Genomic DNA, 24,078 nt, shown 5'->3' on the forward strand with positions numbered 1-24,078 from the left:
CTGCCTGCCCTCAAGAGTCAAACAGGCCACACCAACAACACTTGACGTGAGTCCTACTGACGAGTAACTGCCACTGCGCAGTCTGCGTCCAGCAGGAACCCACACTTCATTCACTGAAGACCACCAATCATACCACACAATGTAAGAAGCAATAGATAACAGCAGAGCTCTGGTCCCTCCATGTAGTAAACTATTACAACAACATGGTGTATAAGCGTACAATAAAAAACAAATGGCTAGATTTTCCCGAGATTTCCCCATTAAAAATACACTTTTTCCCCTTTGGAGTACATTTTTCCCATGTTAAGTGACAATATACTTTTCCTAGGATATGTAAAACTTGTCAATTCTTTGAATGATGAAGGTTTTATACACCGACATAGAACTTCCCGTCACTTTAGGAAATGAAAACAAGCAAAAAACAATGTGTTTTCGAAAGATCTTTGTGTGCTGCAACATTTACACTGCATGTTCTCGTATGATGGCAGTGTAAACATGAATTACTCCAATTACAGCATTGTAGCTCCCAAAGCACTGAAGTTGATACTGCAACGTGCTTTTGTCATCCAATCATAGCTCATATCACATGATCTCGTCAGTCAATGACAGTAGATATTCAGAGCATAGGACATGTGATGTAGTCAGCCAATAGCAACATCTTCATTGTTAAGCAGCGTGAATACAAAAATAGAAAAGATTAATGGTGTATATTAATACACACACAAGTATAGCCACAAGAGAAGCTAAGCTTTCACACATTATATCGGTTGTCAAAAATGTTGTTGTGTTTTTTCTGAGAGTGTGGTTAGGAAGGATCCTTAGAGTTCCAGCTCAAATTGCAACAGCTGAATATTTCTGATAAGCATGATTATAAATTTCACTACTGTGCACCAAACATTTTGTGGGTTGCCTCACTGAATACATGTTCCGTTGTCACTTCAATTTTTCCATAGTAAAGCCAACTGCATATTAAACTGCTCATGAACTTACACCAACTTTTTTTAAGGATAATTATACTTTATTCTATCATTATTCCATAGTTTGTAATCTATGAAAGAACTAAAATAAATACAAAAAACTAACCATGAAACTTTGTCTTTTTTAGCTTATGTTACCTATATCAAACAAAAAGGTGACAGTAAAATTTTAAATAATGGAACAATAGGCTGGTCTTCTGGGCCTGAAATTTTTCTAAGTGGTTGGTCCTGATAGTTTAATACTCTGTGATTTAAGAATTTCATCACATGTTCTCACATGTAACATAATTCATCTTGTGTAAAAGGAAATTTACTTCGAAATTAACACTTCTGAAACTACCATTCACAATATTTTCCCGTGACTTGTTAGAAATTTAAACAGCCATGATGTTACACTTATCAGAACGCAACCCACAAGGAAGATGGATTGCAAGCACTTTTTATTACGAAGTACTGCATTCTCTTCGATACATTTTGCTGTCGGCAGATACTGGTGTGTGCATTGTGTTCTGTTGTTGCAAATGGTATAATTTTTTTGCAGTTGAAGTTTTATTTTCATGCTATTCTCTTGTTTACATTTTATTGCTGCTGTATTATTCTGCAGTAGCAGAACAAAGTAAAGTTCTTACCAGTCAAAAGTACAAACATTTAAATGAAAACTAAAACAAAGAAAAATACCCGGAATTCTAAAAAATTCCTGAACTTTTCCTAGAGAAAAAGAATTCCCGAGTTTTTCCTGTATTTCCCAGTTGTCCTGGGGTGCAGAGATCCTGAATAAAGTTCCCATTCCTTCTGCCTTAAAAGGCCAATAATAACAATGATCTTTTTAAAATTGTCACCCTCAGTAAGCAGTAATGCCAAAATATTAGAAACTCTGCACAGCTGAAACAGACCAGTAGACTCAGGAAGAAGCCACTGTAACCGTGGCTGAAACTTTGGTATCTCCAGCATAGCTTTTTATATTATCATGCGGTACATACTCAGAAAACTTTTATGCCAACTAAATCTGGTCACAGAAGCTTACGTTAGTATTTTCTGTATTGGTTACTAAAAAACATATCTTTTATTAGAAATCATAGTTTCTTATCTACAATCACTACATACAACTGAACTGTAGAGAACACACTGAATTCAAATCAAATGAAGACTGTTTCAAGAAGACCTACTAATAATTGAGCATTGTCATGGTGACTTCTATCTTCAATACCAGAGAAGGAAAGTTGCTACTCACCATATAGCGGAGATGCTGAGTCGCGATAGGCACAGTAAAAAGATTCACACAATTAAAGCTTTCGGCCATTAAGGACTTTGTCAACAGTAGACACACACACACACAACTTGCACACGTCTGCAATCTCAGAGAGCTGAGACCACATTGCGAACAGCAGCACCAGTGCATGACGGGAGTGGCGACTAGGTGGGGGTAAGGAGGAGGCTGGGGTGGGGAGGGTGAGGGATAGTATTGTGGGGGTGGCAGATGGCAGAAAGTGAAGTGCTGCATTTTAGATGGATGGCAGGAGAGAGGTGGGTGGGGGTAGGTGGGTGGGGGTAGGTGGGTGGGTGGGGGGTGGGGGAGTAAGTAGCAGAAGTGAGAGAAATAAAAAGAAATTAGGAGACTGGGTGTGGCGGTGAAATGACAGCTGTGTAGTGCTGGAATGGGAACAGGGAGGGGCTGGATGGGTGAGGACAGTGACTAATGAAGGTTGCGGCCAGGAGGGTTACGGGAACGTAGTATGTATTGCAGAGAAAGTTCCCACCTGCGCAATTCAGAAAAGCTGGTGTTGGTGGGAAGGATCCATATGGCACAGGCTGTGAAGCAGTCATTGAGATGAGGGGTATCATGTTTGGCAGCGTGTTCAGCTAAAGGGTTGTCCACTTGTTTTTTGGCCACAGTTTGTCGGTGGCCATTCAAGCGGACAGACAGCTTGTTGGCTGTCATGCTTACATAGAATTCAGAACAGTGTTTGCAGCTTAGCTTGTAGCTCAGATGACTGCTTTCACAAATAGTCTTCCCTTTGATGGTATCGGTGATGTTAGTGACTGGACTGGAGTAGGTGATGGTAGGAGGATGTATAGTTCAGGTCTTGCATCTAGGTCTATTACAGGGGTATTGAGCCATGAGGTAAGGCATTGGGAGCGGGTTGTGTAAGGAAGGACGAGCATATTGTGTAGGTTCGGCGGATGGCGGAATACCAAGGTAGGAGGGGTGGAAAGGATAGTGGGCACGACATTCCTCATTTCAGGGCACGATGAGAGGTAATCGAAACCCTGGTGGAGAATGTAATTCAGTTGCTTCAGTCCCCCTTTTTTCCCCCTTGTGCATCCATTTCGTCCTTTTCGTACTTTTCACATGTATTTGGGTGTATTTTTGAGTAATTTTTTGGACGTAATTCTACTTTCTTACGTAATTTTTCGCATTTTTTGTACCACCATGGATCCATGCTCCTCCCATCTGTGTCAATACAGAAAAGTTTCCTTATTCCTAGTCAGATCCTAGTCCCACGTACTGTTCCTGTGTTCCGCAGCCATTTTGAGCCCAGGGAATCACTTCAATATACACTCTAGCCCATTCTGGACTCCATGGAATCACAAAGCAGGTTAAACAATATTTTATCTGGCCCAGCAAGAACACTGACTGTAAATTTTATCTCCAACAATGAATGGCCTGTCAAAAGAACAAAATCAAGACATGTCAAGGCACTGCCCAGCACATTTATACCTCCTAATCAGCGTTTTGACCATCTCCACATGGCTGTTGTAGGCCCACTATCTATGCCTGTAGGTTACAATTACTAAGGCACACATCACTGCAGAGACTGTGGCGAAACCTTTTTTTAAGATCAAGGATGTCAATTTGAGGGACACCTCTTGAAAGGCCTTGTCACATTTTTAGGTGTCAAGCAAATAAGGGCCATTGCTAATCATCCCGCAGCGAACAGTATGGTGGAACACTGGCTCCAACAACTGAAAAAAGCCCTTTGATGTCAAGTAACACACAAGTGGATAGAAACATTACCGACTGTTTTACCAGAATTGTGAACAGCCTTCTAGCGTGACTTCCAAGCCGCAGTAGCAGTGTACGGCCAATCGTTATGTTTGTCCGGAGAGTTCATCCATGATATGGGTGACGAAACAGTCACAGTGTCAGACTTAACTTCACTACTACGTTGCGATTCCCCGTAGGTCAGTTTCGTCCAGTACAGCCTTGGAAGCGAACAGGATGCCGCACATTTGTGTCTGCAGATTTAGCCATCTGTTCACATGTGCTATTATGTAATGACGCAGTATGCAACCCACTGCACTCCCTTATGAAGCTCCATATGCAGCAATTAGTCAAGGTGGTGACAATTTCAAGGTTGACATCCATGGCATACATACCATGGTTCCACTTGACTGTATCAAAGTGGCATTTCACAATTCACAGCCAACAGAAAAAGAACTGGCATCAAGAAACATGAAGAAGGAAGAGGCAGTAATTAAAGATGATGATGATGATGATGATGTTTGGTTTGTGGGGCGCTCAACTGCGTGGTTATCAGCGCCCGTACAGTTATCCAATCATTGCTCAGTCCAATTTCGCCACTTTCCTGGATGATGATGAAATGATGAGGACAACACAAACACCCAGTCATCTCGAGGCAGGTGAAAATCCCTGACCCCGCCGGGAATCGAACCCGGGACCCCGGGCTCGGGAAGCGAGAACGCTACCGCGAGACCACGAGCGGCGGACGGCAGTAATTAAAGATCCTCCAGCATGAAAAGATACAGAGGAGCCTCAACAGACATCAGAAGCTGCCACACAGGCGACATCAGCAGGCACTACCACCCAGCAACTAGAAAAACACACCGATTCCAAGGAGAAGCCCCCAGGTTTCAAGAAAGGTGTGACAAAGCAATCTGGACGAAATGTCAAATACAACGGGGAGTATTGAGGACACTAGGGAGGGGGAGGGAAGAGGGGGGGGGGGGGGGGGAGATTGTGTACTGACTCCCACTATATACATTCTGCGGTATAGTGGTGTATACCTTATGAAAATTCCATCGTAAAGTGCCACATTGTGTTTATTCTTTGCTTTTGATTTTATAGTTATTCCATTTTTTGTCTCGACTGAATACAGAATGTTATGCCTACTGCATACTTCTGCGTAATTAATTTCTGCGTGGAACTAAATTTTTTCACGACTTAACCACAGTTTCTAACAGGATTATTCCTTACACTCTCTCCTGGGAACTTGAGAAATGAGTGTCTATTTACCTATATGATCAGAAAAGTTCTCACATGACCGTTCATGCAATCTATTTATATTGCTCTCATTCAGTTAATTATTCTAAGTGTCACTTGGGTAACTCACTTGAAAGTATTACATGACACAATTGGGCTGTTCAAAATTGCTTTTCAGAACAGACAGATGCATACAAGCAAACAGCTATCAACATTAATATTAAAGAAAGACTATACTACCTGCTATTTTCAGTACAGTTGCAACCCAAAATGAGTCTGGAAATGATTCTGAGAAGTTATCACAGTCTGTATTCTCGACCTCAACCTTCATTCCAACTGTTATGTTGTCCCAGCATTCATAAATTGGTGCCTGTAAAATAAAAAAGGAAGACACACCTATGTAGTACAAGTCATCAATTGGAATCTCCCTCTAATTACACAATAAACAGAAGATCATCAAACTGTTATTTAAATTCTAATCTGTTCAACTATCTATGCCATTTATTCATTATACCACATTTGTTCATGCCATTACTGCAATAATAGCCAGACCCAAACACAGATTATGAAAACGTATTGTTCAGTTTTGGAACTGCGTATCCAATACTATTCTATCTCTGGCACTTGAGCATTCACACTTTGTTCGGTTGTGGCATTAAGCCTTTCTCACTGATATTCATAAGTCATTCAACTCTTTATAGGTTTGTGAGTGATAAGATTTCACATAAGGTTAATTATCTCCTTGATTTATGGTTTGATTACTCACTATAGCTGTAGCATATCAGTTTCAAAGGTTGCAATAGCTACAATGTAGCTCTCCAATTTCTTATCAGAAAGCTGGGGCATATTGTTACTATGGAGGGAGGAAAGGAAAGAAACACACACCTAGAATGTTTGATGGAATGAGCACCTTTTTCAGTTTACAAACAGCCATATTATTTATGTTCCAAAAATTTTGCCCATTGCTATCATTTCCTAAAATGTTCTTCTTGTGAATTTGTAAGCAGTGTTTTGAATTACTTAACAAAAAAAAAAGGTGGTATCATTCATGCACATGCATTCAGGTAAGTGAAACATCCATACGATATCACGAACCCTAACACACTAGTCAGTAACTTCTATGATGAAATGTTATGTTCAAGTAATATGCACATCTTTTGTGGTTTGTTAATAGTTGAATGTACTGCCTCATTTACTTCTACTCAATATCATGGTCTAAATTACTTGCTTTCACATTGTGCTTATTTATGAAATATCTGTCACATTGTCGTGGAATACACAAAGGTTCATAATTTTTATGGTGTTTTTTCCAATAATGGGTTACATTAGCATCACTGCTTCCGTAGCAAAGTGGACAGACAGGAGACTGAAAAAGGCAGAGTGCCTATAAATTCTGTAAACGCCTATAAATTCTGTAAAAATTCTGCTTTTCAATATGTGGGCGATACAAATGTGGTTGACACACGGAAGTTACATTCAATTCATCAGTGCTGGGTGGTACTTCACCACATGAATTCGATTCCCATGACATTATGGGTTATGACAGATTCATCTTCTAGGGACTCTATGATATTTAGTAAACACTCTTTCCCAGTCACAGAGTAATTCTTGTCTGACTTCGCAGGCACGATCAATCACTCTTTCAGAGCCTCCTTGGATCTGCATTAGAACTGCATCCATCCCCATAACCTCTATTCCACAAATAAGTTAGTACCAGAACCTTAGCAGAAATTATAAATCAGCAATAAATAATTGAAAGTGGTGGGAACTGATGTGGTGACCCACTTGTCATAAGGCAGTGACTATAGCTGCTGCCCCACAGTGAACAATGTACAGCATGTGGCAATTTTTTCATGCTGCCTACAAGCTGTGAGAAGTAATGTACTTGACACAAACAGGGCTGACTGAAGTGGGAATAACTGTGGACAAATTCATTTTAGGTTTTATATTATGTATCATAAATTAACAACAATCTTTATTTAACATAAGGACACAGAATGTATGGCAAACTGTAGATATGAAGTGGACTGAGGGGAGTGGATGGGAGCTGACCCTCACTGCAAACATTTTTCCATGAAGGCACTGACCACCCTGTCTTACAGTGGGATAAATGGATTATCAGTTATGATGACTGCTTTTGAAATAATAAATAAACTGCTGGCCACCCAAAATGCAGCACTCTGAAGGAAGCACCCAAATAGGGTGAAATTTGCAGCATGCATCTGTCCCAATGAGAGATGCACCTGATTAGCATTTCAGCGCAGGCGCACATCATCATGGGCGCCATTAGCACCACCTGCTGACACTGCGTAAAGGGTGAACACACGGCCATGTTGATGTACTGGAATTGTGCATTGTTGTTTTGCATATGCAGCTTCAGTATGCCTCGTAGAAGACAGACAGTCTTTCGAGCACGTTTCGAAGTTCAACACAGGAAGAATAGTTGCCTATAGGGATTATTCTTCAGATAAATTGATGATCATATCAAATGCAACCAAGCAACTGTGACATGGATCTGTAATTTCTGCATGCAGGAGGGAACAACGGGCCAATGGGACTGATTGCATCCATCTCGTTGCACCACTAAACGTAATGACAGGCATATTGTGTGTTTGGCAGTGGTCACTTTGCCACATCATGAACCATACCAAACAAATTCGGTCTGTTGCACAACTAGCAGTGTCCACGCATACCATTAGACATCAGTTGCAGCAGAGTGGACTGTCAGCAAGGCGTCAATTGATGCATTTATCACTGCATCAAAACCACAGGCATTTATGCCAGCAATGGTGTAATGAACAACACGCATGGACAAACGAATGAAATGATAATGTTTTTTACCGACAAATCCCAAACCTGCCTGCACCACAATTATTGTTCGATTAGTGTCTGGAGACACTGTGGTGAGAGACTACTGAACTATTGCCTTATGCGTTGCCATAATGGTCCTGCACCCAGTATTATGGTTTGGGGCGGTACTGGATTCCACTCCAGCATCCCTGTAGTGCACACTGCCAGTACACTAACCAGCCACCTTCATGTCTATGAAATGTTGGAGTCTTTTGTCCTCCTGTATCTTCCGAGCTGGCCAACGGCCACATTGCAACAGGATAATGCGTGACCACACATACGATGCAAGGTTCAAAACTTCATCGCCCATCACATTGCACTGATGCATTGGTCTCCCTGTTCTCACAACCTATTGCATATCAAAAACGTCTGGTCGATGATTGCGGAATGACTGGTCCGGGATACACCACCCGCTGCTACACCAGGTCAATTTTGCCAATGTGTGACAGCAGCATGGACTGCTGTACCACAACAACACATCCAGAGCCTCTCCGATTCTATGGCAAGGTGTGCAGCAGTGGCTACAGCCAGCAATGGTGGCAACGATCAATACCGGTTTCATCATCTTCCTCACATGGGGCTGTATTTTCAATCATGTGATTTTTGTACACTATATCACCACCCAAATCAATTTGGCTGTGATACCTCCAGTCCTTTGTGTTGCATTTTGGATGGTCAGCAATGTAGTTTATTTACTTTCTTTTTCCCATCTATCTCATTTTTATTTGACTGCCCCTTATACAAATCAAGTGGCATTATAAAATGACTATTTTTCTTTCATTCAGAATTTTGATCTATATTGAAAGTGACTTTCTTCTTTCGTTAGTTCAATCTCCTACAACCAGTCTCTGTTTCTATTGAATTACTTTTGGGCATATATACTGTAAACTATAGCAAGAATTGTAAAGTCAAATGCTGATGGTTCGACCAACTTGCTGTTGTCATATCTGGGGTAACAGAAATGCTTGCCCCTGAAGATTGCGTTCCTTATGTATTGCATTCTAATTCTATCATCATATGGCAACATACGTAACTTTTCTTGGACATCATTTGACTGTTCAGAAACAGGAGGCCAGAGGAGGGCGAGGTTTGTATGTGTGGCTATTGTTTGCTACTTCCTGTCACTGATCAACTTGATTACTAAAATAGAGCATCTGCAACCAGAGAAAGTCTCGTTCAGCAGGGAGATCCAATGTGATATGACAATCCTCTTATTGTTGTTGGTGTTTACTCTGCTACACTGTGGACTGGAATTCCCCTCAGCCAGGATACTGACAGCTTGATACAGTCCTTCCTGTGTATACTGGCAGTGTGTTTAACTGTACTGATCACCTGCTCTTATTTTCTACGGTCTGTCAATCACACAAGCCCTTAGTAACATAGCAGGTCATCCACAGTCCAGATGGATGATCTTTGGCTATTGCTGATTGGTTGGGGTGTAGTTCTCATTTAGTTTTACACAATGAATGGCCTAATTTCCAAAAGGGTTTTTTCTTTGTTTATCTTGGGGGTATCACTTACCTGTTGATCTCACTGATGGACAGTTGTTCTTTGTTTCAAAAATAACACTTTACTTTCTTTAGTGATTATCAGCTGTGAAGTTAGTCGCAATTCTCTAAAAAGGACTAGACAAAAATCTTGATCTTTGTGAATTAGATGATTTGTTGTAATATAATGAATGTTGCTGAAAAACCTCAGAGCATTGTGTAAGTTCAAGTTTTTAAAACTCTTGAGATATTCCGATAAAGCAGCTGCAATTCATTTCGTAGGCACTAATGATGTCTATTGGTAGATGTCCCTAAATGGGACATTAATGAAATGGCAGTGTGCATGTGCTCCAGTGCCATTTTACAGTGAGAAATGAAATGTGTGGCTAGGGCCTCCCGTCGGGTAGGCCGGTCACCTGGTGCAAGTCTGTTGAGTTGATGCCACTTCGGCGACTTGTGTGTTAATTGGGGTGAGATGATGATTAGGACAACACAACACCCAGTCCCTGAGCGCAGAAAATCTCCGACCCAGCCAGGAATCGAACCCGTGCCCCTTGGCATGACAGTCCGTTGCTCTGACCATTCAGCTATTGGGGCGGACATTCTGGAGCTAAATACTACTGGCAGATATACACTTGTTTCATCACATTTAACAGCTAATCATAGTTCTTCAGCAAAGACTAACATTATCACCATGTGGCAACAGTTGTTATGGTAAAATATTGTATAGCTTTGGTTGTGCCATCCAGTGAAAAATTCTGTAGCCTTGCAACATTGGATTTTTGTTTGTGGATGAGGCTGATTAGGTAACTGTAAAATGTGACTGATGAGGTACCAGCTACACTGGTAAAAAGAAATTGGCCTCAAAATCATTGTTTACCTTACACATCCTCCATACAGTCCTGATCTCTCCCCAAGCAGTTTTCATATTTTTTCAAGCCCTGAAGAAAGACATTTGTGGCTATCGATTTGCTTTGGACAAGATGTGCGCACCTGGGTACAATCATGGTTCCATAGGCAACCGCTAACAATTTTCCATGAAGGCACTGACCGTCTTATCTCACAGCGGGGTAAATGTAATGACAGTATGGCAATTACTTTTGAAATAATAAACAGTTTACTTAATTTCTTCCCATCTGTCTCATTTTCATTTGACTATCCCTTATATAACAAGTTTATGGGCTGGATACAAGAGATATATCTGAAAAGCAAGGGCCATTTGCTTAAATTTTAATGTTAGCAGCTTAGCACAAACTGTAACCTTATTGACAGTTAGTGGTCAGGCCGATGAATTTGGCATGTTGGAAAGATCAATATTTACACGGCTGTCATGTAAAAGCTGGGGGAACACATCAAGCTGTGTTCAACATGAGCATAAAAAATGCTAAGGACAAATGCAATGAGCAAAGAAAGTCACTCAGAAGGGTTTTGGACCACTATTGAAAAGAAAGAGTCTAACATTTTTCCCACTTTGTTATGTATCACTAGTCGTGGATAGGCTTCAGACCAAATCTATGTGGACATTTATCATAACTTACAATTTTATTTAAAAATGTTCACATTTTCCACTGTATTTGAAATTAATAAATAGAAAATTTGTTCCAATTTTTATTAAGACACAATTGTATCCTTCACAGGATGTTCTGCACATTTCAATCAATTGTTTTAATCATTCTAACATGAATGGAGGTAAAGTGCACCAAATCTCATTTCTATGGAATAAACAGTCAAAATATCTAACATCTTCATCCATACACTCGCAAACAGAGTGAGGGGAAAATGACTGTCTATATACCTCCATAAGACATCGAATTTCTCATATCTCACCTCTGTGGTCCCTATGCGGAATGTACATTGGCAGCAGTAAACTCATTTGGCAGTCAGCTTCAAATTCCTTTTTCCTTAATTTTCTCAATGGAGTTTCATGAAAAGAATGTCATCTTCCCTTCAAGGATCTGTGTTTGTGTTCCTGAAGTATCTCTATAATATTTGAGTGCTGATCGAACCCACCAGGAAGAAATCTAGCAGCCCATCTCTGAATTGCTTCGGTGTCTTCCTTTAATCCAACTGAGAGAGTGTCCCAAACACTCCAGCAGCACTAAAGAATGGGATGTGCTAACTAGTGTTCTACAGGCAGTCTCTTTTATGGACGAACCGCACTTCTCTAAAATTCTCCCAATAAAGCTAAGTCAACCATTTGCATACCCTACTACAATACTTACATGCTTGTTCCATTTCACACTGCTCTGCAACATTATGCCTAGATATTTAGCTGATGTGACTGTGTCAAGGAGCATACTACTGATGCTGTATTCAAATATTAAGGGATTGTTTTTCCTACTTATCTACATTAACTTACATTTTCCTACATTTCAAGACAGCTGCCATTCATCACACCACCTAAAAACATTATCCAAGTCAGCTTGTGCTCTCCTACAATGAATCCACAATGACACCTTCCCATACATCACAGTATCATCAGCCAACAGCCGCAGATTGCTGCTCACCTGTCCATCGGATTATTTATGTATATAGAGAATAACTGTGATCCTATCACACTTCCCCAGGGCACTCATAATGAAACCCCTGTCTCTGATGAACACTCAGTGTTGAGGACAACGTATTGGGTTCTATTAGCTAAGAAGTCCTTGAGCCTTTCAAATATTGGGGAACATATCCTGTATGCCTATACCTTCAGTAATAGTCTGCAGTGGGGCACCATATCAAATGCTTTCTGGTACTCTAGGAATACAGAACGTGCCTGGTGCTCTTCATCCACATTTTACAGGATATCGTGTGAGAAAAGAGCAAGCCGAGTTTTGCATGAGCAATGCTTTTTAAAACCACAGTGCTTTGTGGATAGAAGCTTCTTCCATCTTAAGGAAATTAATTATATCTGAACTGAGAATATGTTCAAGAATTCTGCAGCAAATTGATGTTAAGGATATTGACCTGAAATTTCACGGGTCCATTCTTTTACCATTCTTATACATGGGAGTCACCTGGGCTTTTCTCCAGTTACTTGGGACTTCACGCTGGGCAAGAGATTCGCGATACATGTAAGCGAAGTAAGGGGCTAATGCTTTAGAGTACTTTTTGGAAACTAACTGGGATTCCATCTGGTCCTAGCAATTTTTTTTTTCCAACTCTCTCAGTTGCTTCTTTATGCCAGTGTGTCTATTACCATGTTTTCCATATGGGAGACAGTGTGATGGTCAAATGACCATATGTTTGTACAATCCTTCAGTGTGAATTATTTCTTTCCATTCACTGTCTAAGTGGGATGATAACAACTGCTTATCTGCTATTTCTAGCAAAAATATTCTTCTAACCTTCTTGACTGATTTATTAACTTCAGTAAAGATCGTCACTATGATTACATCATGGTCACTAATCACTGTCTCTATACTGACACCACCTATAGAGTCAGTGCTTTCAAAAATAGTGAAGCGTAGCAATCAGTTGTCATTTTCCTTCAAGCTTTATTAGAACACATCCACATTTCGGCTAGTAACTAGCCATTATAGGTACAGTATTTCAGAATTGTTATACATGCACTAGCATTTCTACACTTGTTCAGGCTTCTGTCAGTTTGTTAGTATTCTTTAATGAACAATAGGTGTGAACATACTAGGGCACATATAAAAACTCCAAAATACTGCACTGATAACGGTTAGTTACTAGCCGAAAAAGATCTACTCTAATCAAGCTAGAACAAGAATGATGACCGAATGCTGCTCTTTACCATTTTTGCAAGTTATTTCACAGCTGTGGAGTGCATTAATTTGATGACAGTCAGGGCTGTTTGTAGCTACAAGTTCTAAAATGTTTCCATTGCGTTTGAGCTCTCAAACTAGCTGCTTCATACAGTTTTTGGAAAATGTGTTCAAAAGTACTTCAAATCATTTCCTGCCATACTGCCTGCAATGAGTCCATAGACCCCCAGTCTATACTCACTACAGTAATGCCATCTTCAATGAATACTGTATGATCTGGGTATTTTTATGTTACTGAGTGTAGACTTTATTTTAATGACTCAGCAGAATCATATGGCCAGTAAACACATTCAACAATTAATTTGATTTCCAGTTCAATATTCCAGCATGCTGGAAATTCATAATTTGACTTCTCCTAAACCCAATATATGCATCCAGATAACTTCACAGTCACAATCAAATTTGACCTCAATAGAGACAATATTTTTGTTGACTGCAATGAACACACTTCCTCCTATCGTGTCCAACCTGTCTTTTCGATGTACATTCCATTATATGCTGATTATTTCAAAGCTTTCTACTTCATGTTGCACCCAGTTCTCAGTCTCCATGATAATTTAAAGGAAACAAATTTCCTGGATGACAGCAAATTCGGGAGCTTTGTTACAAATACTTTGACAGTTTAATGATGAAATTTTGACAGTTGAAGTGTCTTTAGCCTGAACATCAACTGATTTTGCTATCTGCATGTTGACTAGTGAGTGTTTGTTAGAGTACCTCAAACTACTGCCCACCTTCTTTTTTTTAACGTGCACTCCACAAGTGTTCTGCTACACAAGTAGCTGCTTCCTTTGTAAAGGGCACCCCTGACCTATCGAGGGGAGGTCTAGAATTCTCCGCTTGATAATGGAGGTCAAAAATTTTTCAGCCAAGACTGTCACAGAGTCGTTACTCGGCTCCAAACTACCCGCGCATGCGCGCGCACACACACACACACACACACACACACAAGGCCAGCAGTCTTCACCACTTCTGCCAACTGCCCATATGAACTGAGGATAGACTCAGGCCCTAGCGACAAGCATCATTGGTGCCAATGTGGGCCAGAACTCACAAATAACTTTACCCTACATACTCGACAGCCGCAGGCAAAGACTCCTTCAAATCTCTGGCAGACATTATCGAGTACACATTGGCTTTCTTTGCAGCCCTGAACAAAACTTTCCCAAGAGGCTCCAAAATGTGCCTAACACTGGAGTCCCCCCTGCCCCCAATAAGTAGCAAATCCATCTTTCCCATGTGCCTGCTCGGACACCACTAAAGGAGCAGCCACCTCCCCACTCACAGGGTGTATGAGCTAATTCAGCCGGCCAGCACCCATGCCAGTGATGCAAATGCGTTACCGCTTGCCACTCACCCTGCAGTGAGACTGGATCCACTGTGTTGGGTTCACCGAAAGGTGCCTCGGCAGCAGAGCTAGCGGATGATACAAGCAACATCCTGAATGTCCCATGTGACATGCCAGATTCCCTGCCACTGTACACCCTGGGCAGCAGCCTGAAGACAGTTGACGGAATTCACAAGTGCCTTCGGTGGTTCTCAAACTGGGGTCAGTTCCTCCTCGGTCTACACACATTCTATTCATCCCAGCATGACTAACTTAAGAAATTCTAAAAGTACAACACAGGGAAACCTGAGTATGCAACTCGCTGGGCCTACTGATGTGTCACCAATGGAGACTGATGCCTTACTGAGCTGTGTAGCTGGCTATTCAAAAGAAATAACAAGTGCACTACAGAATGTGAAGTTACACCTCTTAAATAGAAAAACAACCAAGGAATTTAAGAGTTAAAATTATGAAGAATATACACAAAAAGATAAATATGTAACTTTATTTAATTGGATAAATAAAAAAACTACTCGCCAAGTGGTGGCAGAACACACACATAAAAGACTGTTATGATTGGCGAGCTTTCGGAGCCAGTGGCTCCTTCTTCAGGCAGAAGGGTTGAAGGGGAACGAGAATGGTGAAGGAAAAGGACTGGAGAGGTCTAGGAAAAGGAGACTCCTCCTCATTCCGTACGCTAAGTCTCCCGTGACGCGCGGTTCTGGGTGACTTTCCCAAAATTTAACCCTTTTCCTAGACCTCTCCAGTCCTTTACCTTCACCCTTCTTCCTTCCCCTTCAACCCTTCTGCCAGGAGGAGGAGCCACTGGCTCTGAAAGCTTGCGAATCATAACAGTCTTTTATGTGTGTGTTCCGCTGCTGCTTGTAGAGTAGATATTTTATCTATCCAATTATATAATTTTAATATAATAGAGGGAAACCTTCCACGTGGGAAAAATATATCTAAAAACAAAGATGATGAGACTTACCAAACAAAAGCGCTGGCAGGTCGATAGACACACAAACAAACACAAACATACAACCAAAATTCAAGCTTTTGCAACAAACAGTTGCTTCATCATGAAAGAGGGAAGGAGAGGGAAAGACGAAAGGATGTGAGTTTTAAGGGAGAGGGTAAGGAGTCATTCCAATCCCGGGAGTGGAAAGACTTACCTTAGGGGGAAAAAAGGACAGGTATACACTCGCACACTCCGCTCCCGGGATTGGAATGACTCCTTACCCTCTCCCTTAAAACCCACATCCTTTCATCTTTCCCTCTCCTTCCCTCTTTCCTGATGAAGCAACTGTTTGTTGCGAAAGCTTGAATTTTGGTTGTACGTTTGTGTTTGTTTGTGTGTCTATCGACCTGCCAGCGCTTTTGTTTGGTAAGTCTCATCATCTTTGTTTTTAGATACAATTATATAATTTTATCAATAATTGATTGTTTTCGTTGTTAAACTTACTGTTCTGCTGAAGCTTAACAGGTGGCAGATGGAACCTGACAAACAGTCAGGCAGTGACAACAACAACGCAGATTTTTACCTTACATATGAATTCTGAGAAATTAAAAGTGGCTAGAAAATTGATTCCCTTTACTAAGTACTCACATGTTTGAAACAGGATACTGGAGCAGCAATAAATCCAGGCTCAGACAGCTGATTCTTCCATTCATATGTGTTTGGAATTTCAGCTCTGTTTCTCTTCAGTGGTGGGTCCATAGGTTCATCGAGTGTAATGGCCAATGGTAATGGTGTAACAGATGAATTAGAATTTAAGGTCTCAGGTGAGATACTTTTCGTTTCTTCCATTCGCTCAAACTGTGAATTATTATAACAATTGCAAAGGTATAATAATAGTATAAAAGTTGCAGAAATAACATAAAAACAAATACATGAAAATGAGTATGTAAAATATGGAATAAAGTACAAAACAGAAATAATTATACTGGAGGCAAAGCACCACCACCACCACCACCACCACCACCACCACCACCATAATTACTACTACTACTACTACTACTACTACTACTACTACTACTACTACTACAGCAGCAGCAACAAGCAGCTATCCATTATGTGCAAGACAAATATATAACCATGGTACATGAAGCAGAACTGTACCACCATTGGGTGTTACTGTTACTCTGAATAATTGTCATTGGTTTGGGGAAGGAAGGAAGATTAGAGTTTAATGCCCAATCGAGAGTGAGGTCATCACAGACTGAGATTCATCCCAAACTGGGGAAGGAACTTGATTGTTTCCTACCAAAGGAGTTACTCTGGTATTCAGGTAACACCATTTACAGAAAACTTAACATGTGGCAAGGTATGGGTTTTTACTGTTGTCCTCCAGAATACTCGCTCAATGTCTTAACAGTGTAGCACCTCATTTGGTACAGCACTGGTTTCAGAAAACTGTGATATATAAACGCATGCCAAATGAGCCTCCTTATGCAGCATTTCTTCCATATTTCGGCTCTGAAATAGTAATGTGTCTTATGCTAACGAGTTCTAACAACGATCTACACTCAAATACATTTTTCAATATTTTCTGTGCTCTAAGCAATAGGCGAGAAGAAGGAATGAAGTGAATTGTATGAACATCAGAACTAAAATTAGGAAGGCGGAGTACTTACATCATTCCTTCACGTCACAAAAATTCTTACCCTGATAATTCGAATTTGCAACATTGCTACATAATAACTCACACTGACGGATATGCCAAGTACTGTACTGTGAAATGAAGATAATGCAGAACAATCCATCAAGCAGCTTTCTTAAACGGGACTGAGAAACAAATTTGGCTTTACTTCAGAGATATATATATATATAAACTGGAGAATGCACTGCAATTCACTTTCATTTTTGTCAGTATTATGAGTACATAGCGCGTACAAATGCCAACTAAAAGTCTGGCTGTGGCAACATCAGTAGAAAAACTTGTTCAATTTTCTAAATGCTTAAGAATGTCTACGTCTTTCTTTCATATAGAAAAATATATGATACACCAAAGCACAGATCAGCAGACAGTTGCAAGTTAGTTGAAAAAGGTTCAACTTACATAAGGCTGACGTGTGCCACCTTTGATGACGACTGTAGCAAAATATTATTATTACCGAACCTGACCCAAAAGCTGAAGAAATAATTTGGTTATATCTTACGGCTTTCAATGGTGCAAAAATAATTAACAAGCACTAGAGGACAAGGCAGGCAACATACATTGAAGAGCCAAAGAAACTGGTACACCTGCCTAATATTGTGTAAAGCCCCTGCGAGCACGCAGAAGTGCCGCAACACAACGTGGCATGCACTCAACTAATGTCTTAAAGTAGTGCTGGAGGGAACTGACACCACGAATCCTCCAGGGCTGTTCATAAATCCATAAGAGTATGAGGGGGTGGAGATCTCTTCTGAACAGCATGTTGCAAGGCGTCCCTGATATGCCCAATAATGTACCTGGAGTCACTCTGTAGCAACTCTGCAGGTGTGGAGTGTTGCATTGTCCTGCTGGAACTGCCCCAGTCCCTCAGAATGCACAATGGATACAAATGGATGCAGGTGATAAGACAGGATGCTTATGTACGTGTCACCTGTCAGGGTCATACCTAGACATATTGAGGGTCCCATATCCCTCCAACTGCAAACGCCACACATCATTATAGAGCATCCACCAGATTGAACAGTCCCCTGCTGACATGCAGGGCTCATGGATTCATGAGATTGTCTCCATACCCGTACATGTCCATCTACTCGACACAATTTGAAACAAGACTTGTCCGACCAGGTAACATGTTTTCAGTCACTAACATCCAATTTTGGTGTTGATGGGCCTAGGCAAGGCATAAAGTTTTGTGTTGTGCAGTCATCAAGGGTACATAAGTGAGCCTTTGGCTCCAAAAGCTCCTATCGATGATGTTTTGTTGAATGGTTCACACGCTGACACTTGCTGATGGCCCAGCATTGAAATCTGCAGCAATTTGCAGAAGGGTTGCAGTTCTGTCAGGTTGAATAATTCTCTTCAGCCGTCATCACTCCCGTTCTTGCAGGATCTTCTCCAGCCTCAGTGATGTCAGATATTAGATGCTTTCCCGGATTCCTGATATTCAAGGTATACTTGTGAAATGGTCATATGGGAAATTCCCCATTTCATTGCTACCTCAGAGCTGCTGTGTCCCATCGCTTGTGGACTGACTGTAACACCACACTCAAACTCACTTAAATCTTGATAACATCCCATTATAACAGCAGTAACCGATCTAACAACTGCGCCAGACATTTGTCTTATATCGGCATTGTCGACCACAGCACCGTAGTCGGCCTGTTTACATACCTCTGTATTTGAATAAGCGTGCCTATACCAGTTTCTTTGACACTTAAGTATAAATGCTAAAGTACTGAATTCTGCCTTTCATAAAGGAGAATGAAGGGTGTTGCCCTTATATAATAATCGTACCATTGCAACACTGAGTGACATTTTAATCAATAGTAATAGTATTTTAAAGCTATGTCTCAAAGTTTGATGGAGTCCTTTTGAAGTTCCATACACAGCCAGTGAGGGAATTAAATCATCTTCAACATAATTTTACAAAGGTCTTTTTTATCAGAGAAATGTTTCCAATAACAGTAAAAGGGTGCTGATTAGACTAAATTTCATTAAATGTAGTTTTCATTGCAAAGATGATGATGATTGGTTTGTGGGGAGCTCAACTGCGCAGTCATCAGTGCCCATACAATGTCCCAATTTTTACGCAGTTCAATTTTTTTCACATTCCAATGTAGCCACTGTCACAAATGATGATGATGATGGTGATGATGATGACAACACAAACACCCAGTCCCCAGGCAGGGAAAATCCCCAACCCGGCCGGGAATCGAATCCGGGGCCCCTGTGATCCATGGGCAGCAACGCTAGCCACTAGACCACGAGCTGCAGACTTTCATTGCAATGGTTACAAAGCAAGGAGACCCTCAAGAATGTAAAACATATCAGAAAACAAGAATTCACAATAAATATCTGCAAATAAAAATCAAATTTTCTTATGACCCTTACACAGATCCCATGTGAAATGATCCTCATACATGCGGAATACGTGAACAAAATCTTAAACATATTTTTATTTAAAAGGTGATAAATAACTTGTCACAAAACATGTAAATGTTCAATACATTAGGCGCATATGATAATTCTTGGGCTATTTTAGTCACATCATGAAAAAAAAATTCATTTTACAACACTTATTTACAACGCTCACATTACTGTACTGAATTTGTACAGATGTCAGATTGTACTACAAAAGTTTTGCAATACGAAGCAACAATAAGTCACAGGAGGCTGATTGTTGCTGTGTTCTGATAATACTTCATACTTGCGTTGTAGCTGCTGTGCCAAGTCTGTGGGTGCAGTCATCCACTAGAAGGGTTAGTTTGAAGTGCTATGGCATTGTGGCCATGAAGTGAGATTCGGGCAGTTTTGGAGTACAACTTTGCACACAGTTTAAACATAGACCAGTGCTGTGAAGAAATAACCCTTGCACTCGGTGATGTGTGTCAACATCATGTAACTGTATTCAGGTAATACAGAGAATTCCAAAGACGAAATTTCACTCTGTAGGACACAGAGAGAATGAGAAGTCCACGATCATCAGTTACAGAGGAAAACATTGAAGCTGTGAGTAAAATGCTGAACGAAGACAGGCGAGTGACCTATGAACAGATAGAGGATACCTTGGGGCTAAATACACAAGCAATTTGCTCGATTATGCATGATCATTTACAAGTAAAGAAACTTCGTTGTCTCTGGGTGCCGCATAGACTGACGGAAAATCAGATTACATGACATGTGATTTGGTGCTGGGAAATGTTAAAGAAGTTTTCTAAGTGACAGTCTCAGTATGCAAACATCGTGATGGGTGACTAAACTTGACTGTACTATTATGACATGCCAACTAAGACTCAAAACAAAGTTTGGATCTTTGAAGACGACAATACACCCTTAGCTATCAGAAAATCCCAATCAGTAAAGAAGAAAATAATAGTTTTCTTCTTCCTCTCCCCCCCCCCCCCCCCCAAACCAAATCGAGTGGAATTGTGGGGCATGTTGTTTTGGACACACAGACGACAGTCACAGCTAAGTGCTGCAACGAGCAGAGTCTGCTCAAAGTCATCCAGTCTTTGAAGAACCTGCAACCCAAGTCAAGAATGGACACTTAGTTCACCCATCACGACAACACTCCAGGTCACCACACCACAGCATGCACCGAATATTTTCTGGGTACAGTACTGAAACTTCTTGGGCACCCTCCTTACAGTCCAGACCTTGCTGCTTGTGACTTTGCACTGTTCCTGCATGTGAAAATGAAGCTGAAATGGGTGCAGTTATCAAATGATGAGGACCTCCTGAGAGCTTGAGACAATGTGTGTGCCTTACTCCGTACAGGAACTTGAGAGAACTGGTTTAGGCATTGGTTTCGGAGGATGGAGAGGTGTATTCAATGTGGCAGAAATTACTTCGAAAAAATTAAAGGAATAAAGCTGTATTGCAAAACTTTACTAGTACCCTTTGTAACACATTATTATACACATCAGCTGGTTCTACTCAGAAATTCATCATCGCTGAAGCAGGAAACCAATAAATCCCTTAAGCTCCTCTTACATTGACCTTTATCAGATGTTAAACTTTTTATGGCTGAAGGCAAGTTGTTGAAAATGTGTGTTCCTGAATTATGGGCACCTTACTGGACCAAAGTAAGTGACTTTAAATCTTTGTAAAGCTTATTCTCATTTTTAGTATTGATTCCTAGTACTGAGCCATTAGTTTGAAAAAGAGATATATTTTTAATGACAAATTTCATCAAAGAGTAAATATATTGGGATGCAGCCGTTAGCATCCGTAGATCCCAAAAGAGGAGTAAGCAGTGGGGCGTTCAAAACACACACACACACACACACACACACACACACACACACACTGCAAGCCACCTTGCGGTGTATGGCAGAGGGTACTTTACGTACCATCATAATTTTTTCAAATATTCATTCCATTTGTGGTTCGCAGTTGGAGTTCCAAATGTTCATACAACTGTCGCTTCTTGTATTACCTGAAATCGATCTCCGCCCATTATCTTCCCCTCTCCCATGAATACTGTTAGCTGTAACGGGAACCCCAGCTGCTAGTTGTGGCCAATGATAATCCGAGTTGCATTCCTTTATGTTCGCATCTAACTACAGCATCAGTTGCTCATAAAGCGTCTCTAGTGCAGTGTGTTAGAAAAATTCTGTGAAATGGAAGAACAAAGTGTTTCTGCAGTAGTGCAGCCAGAAGAAGATCCACAAGTAGAGGAGTTAAAGAAGACTCAAAAGGCGAAATCACAAATTCCATAAATATGCCTTAAATCTACTCCGTGAACAGGATTTGAACACGGTACCTCCATCACGGTAGCTGTGAACCTTTACCGCTGTGCTACACTGACTTTCTCGGAATATATGCAATGTTACGGGTATACAAAGTGCGCAATGAACTTCAAACTCAACTTTCTCAAAAACCAAGGCCCTTCGCTAAAAAACCGGATAGCCAGGTACTCAGGGCAACTGCCTATACAACATATTTGAAGCACATCAAAATCCGTGATTTACAGTATGGAGTGTCACCTGGTCAGTTAAACCCAACTGCGAGAAAGAAAACGAAATCACACATTTTTAGACCACAGCCTTTTCTTTCCCACAGTCGGTTTCAACAGACAACCTGTACATCACTGGTTCCCAACCTCTTCTAATTGGTGCTACTCTTTGCAACCCCAGAATATCTCATGCCCCATCCCCCAAATGTTTGTTTATTGTATTTATTTATTTTGCTTCTTTCAAGAAAACTTTACTTGACAGTAATCTGATATCGACACTCAGAGGGTTATCAAATGACTTGGTACCGAAATAAATATGTCTTTATACCTTACTTCAACAACATTTTTCACATCTAAATTTGTAAGTGACGGAAGTCACAAGAAAAATTCTTCATTTCAATAAGATGGTCTAAACTGTTTAAGCACCTCCTGAATGCTCAGTTTCAAACTAGCTAAAGCACATCTAAGAGCACTTTTAATGTTCAGGCAACTGTGGTGGATCCACCACTGACAGCAATTTTCAGTGCAGTATTCAGTTTCTCAGGTGAAGTTTCAGAATCTAGTGCTAGATGTGGACATTACAGTGAGAGCCAATAAAATCAGGATTTTTTTCTTTGGCAGCACTTAGGACGCCAGAGCACGAACCTAACATGGCTGGTACTCCATCAGTACAAATTCCTACAACTCTGCCTCAAGAAAATTATTTTAATGAAAAAATCATTAATGGCAGTAAATACATGAGAACCTTTTGATATGGTTTCCAAGTTTTTAGAAAATAACAGTTATTATATTATTTTCTTCTCGTCCACATATCAGCAGATATTACGAGGGTGAGTCCCAGCACTTACAAAGTGCATAAATTCCTTTAGAAAAAAATTCTTTTGGTAGTCCGCACAACCACTCATGCACTGCCTGCCATACCCCTTCATCAGAATGGAACTTCTTTCCTCCCATTGCGTCTTTGGGTGGTCCAAACATATGGAAATCACTTGGGGCAAGGTCTGGTGGATGAGGAAGACACTCAAACTGCAGGTCTGTGATTGTTGCAACTGTTGTACGGGCAGTGTGGGGCCTTGCATTGTCATGTTGCAAAAGGACACCTGCTGACAGCAATCCACATCGCTTTGATTTGATTGCAGGCTGCACATGATTTTTTAGGAGATCTGTGTACGATGCACAGTTGCAGTGGTCCCTCTAGGCATGTAATTCTCCAAAATGACGCCTTTTTCAACCCAAAAAGAGAGCCAGCATAACCTTCCCTGTTGATGGTTCTGTTCGAAACTTCTTTGGTTTCGGTGATGAGGAAATGGCGCCATTCCTCGCTTGCTCTCTTTGTTTCCGGTTGGTCGAAGTGAACCCAGGTTTCGTCCCCAGTAACGATTCTTGCAAGGAAGCCATCATCTTCTCATTCAAAGCCCCGAAGAAGTTCTTCACAAGCATCAACATGTCGTTCTCTCATTTCAAGAGTCAGCTGCTGTGGCACCCATCTCGCCGAAACTTTGTGAAACTGGAGCACATCATGCACAATGTGGTGTGCTGACCCATGACTAATCTGTAAACATGCTGCAATGTCATTCAGTGTCACTCGGCAGTTTTCCTTTACTATGGCTTCAACTGCTGCAATGTTCTGTGGAGTCACAACTCGTGACTGACATGGACAGGGAGCATCTTCCACTGAAGTCACACCACTTGCCAACTTCCTACTCCATTTGTAGACTTGCTGCTGTGACAAACATGCAACACCGTACTGAACCTTCATTCGTCAATGAATTTAAATAGCTTTCGCACCTTCACTACACAAAAACCGAATAACATAACGCTGTTC

At 40.9% G+C, this 24,078-nt stretch overlaps 1 protein-coding gene across 4 annotated transcripts in view; it reads right to left on the reverse strand.

The window, feature by feature from the left end:
- The window catches only part of LOC126091908 (polycomb protein Sfmbt-like), a 330,279-nt gene that overhangs the window by 135,782 nt on the left and 170,419 nt on the right, over positions 1-24,078 (reverse strand). For all 4 annotated transcript variants that reach the window (XM_049907216.1, XM_049907218.1, XM_049907217.1 and 1 more), the window contains 2 exons: positions 16,246-16,455; positions 5,440-5,569 (listed from right to left, as the gene is read on the reverse strand). In XM_049907216.1, the coding sequence (XP_049763173.1) occupies positions 5,440-5,569; positions 16,246-16,455 (340 nt within the window). The remainder of the gene's footprint in view (positions 1-5,439; positions 5,570-16,245; positions 16,456-24,078) is intronic.

Source organism: Schistocerca cancellata, chromosome 7 (genome assembly GCF_023864275.1).
Source record: "Schistocerca cancellata isolate TAMUIC-IGC-003103 chromosome 7, iqSchCanc2.1, whole genome shotgun sequence".
Classification (NCBI taxonomy): Eukaryota; Metazoa; Arthropoda; class Insecta; order Orthoptera; family Acrididae; genus Schistocerca; species Schistocerca cancellata.